Here is a 4,482-nt window from a genome sequence, read left to right on the forward strand (position 1 = left end):
TCCTGCAAATCAAAGCAAGCTGTACTTCTGCCTTCACTAGTGAATGTGCCTTACAGCAATATATTTATTTCAAACTAATAAAAAAACCTATATGTGACAGAAAGCAAAAGCCTCCTGAAATTTTGTGCCTCAGTGGTTCACTTCGTGCAGCGGCACAGGGCTATATTTATACTCTCCGTGTGGGGTGCCAGCCCACTGGACTTCCAGACCTGCCAGGAGGAAATTCACAGGCTCATTTAGTTAAGAGGCAGAGACTGGCGGGCTGAGAAGCAGTATAATGAGGTTGTTAAAACCGCGGGAGCTGGAGTCAGACGTCCTGGGTTGAATCCGGATTCTGCCACTTACCAGCCTGCAACTTTGGGCAAACATTTAAACTTTCAGTGTTAGGGTTTCCTCTCCTGTCAAATGAGGATAATAACATATCTACCTCTTAGGGTTGCCGTGAGGAGTAAATCCAGGGAAAGCGCTTGGAAGAGCGCCTGGCTGGCACACAGAGACCTTGTTAACGTCTCAGCGTTCCAGACCAAGGGCGCCTGAAACTCGCCACATTTTGCCCGGGTATGAAACAGCTCCTGTGAGTTGCAAAACTTGGGAGCCCGCGAGCTGAGTGGGGACAGGGAAGGGAGGGGAAAAAAGAAATCGAGGTGGACGACAGTGGGCGAGCTGAGGCGACGTTTACCCAGAGGATCCCACCTAAAATCTCGGTCTCCTTTGCCTCCAGTCTCCGCCACAGTTTTCTCCGGGAGGAGTAGGTCCAGCAAGCGGCGCAGCACCTTTCTCCAATGAGACGCCCCAACGCTGGCGCTACGTCTGCGACCAGCTCCAATCTCGTCCCCTGGAGGGCGGAACGCGAAGTTCCTACCTGCACCTGTGGCAGCTGGGGCCGCCTCTAGGAATATTTTTTTTCTCCCTGCTGCACCGGGGTTCTGGTTTCCCCAAGCACTTGACCAATAACCAGCAGGTGGGCAGATGTCCCTTCCCGCGCCGAGAACGGACCCGTAGGAAGGTCCAATGGGCCAGAGTGAGCAGCCCGGGTCCCATCTACTGGCGGCTCCCGCGGGTGCTAGCAGGCAAGAGGGACGCGTCGGAGAAAGAAAGGCAACTGTACCCGTAGCGCCTGCTTCGGCATTCACCTAGGGGAGCGAGCCCGGCATTTCCTAGCCGCGCCGCCTTCAGGTCGGAGCCGACTCGCATCGCGGGAAGTTGGCGCCTGAAGAGACAGCCGCCGCACGGGGCTAGAGCTGTGCTGGGAAGGCTCCTCGCTCGCCTCGGAGCCCCCGCCGGCTGGCACACCTTACAGAAGCCGAACTTCCCCAGAACTGTGCGGAGAGACGCCGCTCCTGTCTACCCCGGCGCCCCGAGCGCGCCCCCTCTGTGTTCTCCGTGGCGAGCACAGCGCGGGGCCGCTGGGTCCTGGGAATCCCGAGCAGGTGAGCAACCCGGGGTGGTACTGCGTGCACCGTGACAAAGCCTGGCGCCGGGGTGTCAACCTGGGATGCTGCCGGGGACCTCCGAGCCCTCAGCCTCCCGCGCGTGAGGAGAAGGGGTGCTCCAGAACTGCGCACCTTGTAATTTTGATAATGAAGAAGATCCTTACTTGAGCAGTTCGTATAAAACCTTGCCTACACACACGTTGCCCAGTGTGGAAAAGCAAGTAGTGACAGAAAGCAGCAGCCGAACACCCCCAATCAGTAAATAGCTTGGGAGACGCTTTTCGGATCTGCAAAGTGGGAAGGAGCAGGACAGTTGCAAACGCGATTGCATACTGTGCCTGAAGGTGTGGGTGCGTTTTGTACCAAAAAAACTTTTGGCGGATTTTTCTTCCGTTGTTCTCAAAGTGGCAGCTCTGGTATGCCCTCGGGGTGTCCTGGGGAGAAGCCCCGGCCTCGGTTTCGGAGCGCAGCCGAGGCCACTGTGCAGTCTCCGTTCGGACTTCCTCTGTCCGGCGGTTCCGGAAGGAGAACCTCAGACAACAAACGCCACTGAAATTTCGCTCTCGAGCGAGCTAGCAAGTCCCGGGAGCATGGAGAGCGTGGGATAGGAAAGAGCCCCGGGGAAACCTGGCAATGACCCGTGGCGCACAGGACCCCTGCGCTTTGGTGGTGGTGTTCCCGATAGAACGACAGTGCACGGAGAGGGGACCGAGGAGCCTCACTTAACGATATTAGCATCTTACTTGCTAATAAGCAGCCTTTTCGCTTCTCAGAGGGGTTTTTAAAACGTGGAGGAAGAAGCAAATTAAAGTCCACCTGGTTTGAGGGTCCTGGTTGCGCCCCCTCTCCTTTGGAGGAAAGTTTGGAAATTTTTAATTTGTAACCAAAAGATTTTTGCGTAGCACAAACAGATTTGTGTGCGTATCTTAATACAGAGTTAAGTGCAAAGTACTTTTGTTACTTGGCCTCATCTCAGCCGTCGGGAGGGGTGGCTGCATAGAGAAACAAGGTTGGTCTCTATGACCACAGAAGAGTAGGATGGCGCTTTTCCACGGAATCTTAGTCTAGACATGGTTCTCTGAAAGTCACAGGGCAGAAGTTATGTTAAAAGCAGGGTTACAAAACAAACACCCCCCCCCCAAAAAAAAAAACACCCCACCACCATGAGCCCTGCCTCGCTCTTACTTGCCCCAAGCATCGCATCAGAAAAGATCCTGGGACAGAAGAATATGGAGTAAAACCTTTGGGGGTAAATTTCAGGAATGTCTGACAATAATCTAATACTCATTGATCCCCTTATATATAGTGGAGACGTGCTTGGTTCGGAGTGCCCTGCCCCCAGGTGCCATCCAAGGAGAGGCAGTCTGGGTCCAGTGGGTCACCTTTGGGCATCTGTCGTACAGTCAAGCAGAGAGGACAAAACATGCCGTTTTCTCTCGTGGGCTCTGGTTAATCTAGATAACCGGGAACTTCCCGCGACTGCTCCAGACGCGCTGATCTCTTTGCCGCTCGAAGCAAGGCAAAGGTTGAGACCTGGAGTTCCAAGGCGCAACCTTGACACCAGATGGCGGCGCCCTGGAGGCCGTTCATCGCCTGCGCCCTCCGGGGTGTGTGCGTCCCTGGGCTCCCTGCGCCTGGACTCGGGTCCCTCGAGTGCGCGTGGAGCTCAGGAGAGGAAATGGAATTGGACGGCACGTGATTTCTTCAAACCCAGTAACCAGGTTTTGTTTTCTTCCCCCAGCACAGGGCGCCGCCTCGGCTCCCAGCCCGCACTCGCGTGGGAGAAGCCGGTGAAGGGGTGGAGTGAACTCCGAGGGAAGAAGGGCCGCCGCCGCCGAGGCCCTTCCTCACCCGCGGCGGGGAGGCCCCTCCAGGAGGCAGACCATGGCGGATAGCGGCGGCACGGGCAGCTCGGGCTCCTGGTGGAAATCGCTCACCAACAGCAGGAAGAAAAGCAAGGAAGCCACCGTGGGGTCGCAGCCTCCAGCCCAGCCTGCCCCCGGCGAGCCTACGCCTCCCGCGCCGCCCAGCCCTGACTGGACTAACAGTTCCCGGGAGAACCAGCACCCCAGTCTCCTTGGGAGCGTCGGCGAGCCCCCCAAGCCAGACAAGTCATGCGGGGAGAAATCGGGCAACAGCCGCCGTAATTTGAAGATCTCGCGCTCTGGCCGCTTCAAGGAGAAGAGGAAGGTTCGTGCCACTCTACTCCCCGAGGAGGTGAAGTCCCCGGAGGAGGCCGGCTTCCCTGGTGACCTCCACGAAGAGAGGCAGTAGCCCCCGCGCGCCAGAACTTTCCCCTCCCGCCACTGCTACCCAACCCCAAGTTCTAAGCCCGAGAATTCTGCCCCACCCGTGTACTTGGTGTTTCATCCCACCAAATTCAGAATGTTCATAGGAAGCCTCCATGATTTTATTTTTCTGGAAATTGAAGTGTCAGTTGAGTTTTCAATATTTCATGACTCAAGGATGCATTAAGTATTTATTTGTGGTAAGAGAAGATACCCGTTGCTGAGGAAGTTGGTATAATTTTTTTTTTTTTTTCAAAAGCTGTTCGGTGGCCTCGGAGTGAGATGGGTACTTCTCTAAGAGGCTGTAGCTGAACTTGAACTGCACAGTCCCTGAAATGAGGAAAGTGTGCTCTGATTCTGGACTTCTATTGGAAAGCAAATCAGAGTGCTGTTTTTAATGCCTGAGAAATGCACTTTAGAAGTACTTCTGTAGACTTAGACCTTAAGTGAATTAAGAATTGGGGGACAGTAGGAAGCATTCGTAAGTAGAAGCATTTGAAGTAAGGCAGCATTGCTTTTATGTTGAACTACAAAACTGTACCACCCATTTTAGCGTGGACTATTAAAATTATTGCATTGGAAGACTGAAGGTGACTTGTATTTTTTCCGTTCCAAGACCGAAACCCATCATACTTAAAAGCAGGCATGCAAAGTCCGAGGTGACAGGGTTAATCATTAGCCACACTACATGACATCTACTCTTGGAAAGCTTCAAGGAAGAGAATGTTTCCAGAAACCAGCAACACCCAGACTGGAACTAG

General features: G+C 54.3%; 1 protein-coding gene across 1 annotated transcript; it reads left to right on the forward strand.

Moving 5' to 3' along the window:
• Nucleotides 1-808: 808 nt before the first annotated feature.
• On the forward strand, nt 809-3,953 carry PRR15 (proline rich 15). Its single transcript, XM_037837541.1, has 2 exons — nt 809-1,430; nt 3,175-3,953. Exon 2 carries the CDS (start codon nt 3,318-3,320, stop codon nt 3,705-3,707), a length of 390 nt encoding a protein of 129 aa, XP_037693469.1. The 5' UTR covers nt 809-1,430; nt 3,175-3,317; the 3' UTR covers nt 3,708-3,953.
• The last annotated feature ends 529 nt before the right edge of the window (nt 3,954-4,482 follow it).

The sequence above is a fragment of the Choloepus didactylus genome, chromosome 5, assembly GCF_015220235.1.
Source record: "Choloepus didactylus isolate mChoDid1 chromosome 5, mChoDid1.pri, whole genome shotgun sequence".
Taxonomy (NCBI): Eukaryota; Metazoa; Chordata; class Mammalia; order Pilosa; family Megalonychidae; genus Choloepus; species Choloepus didactylus.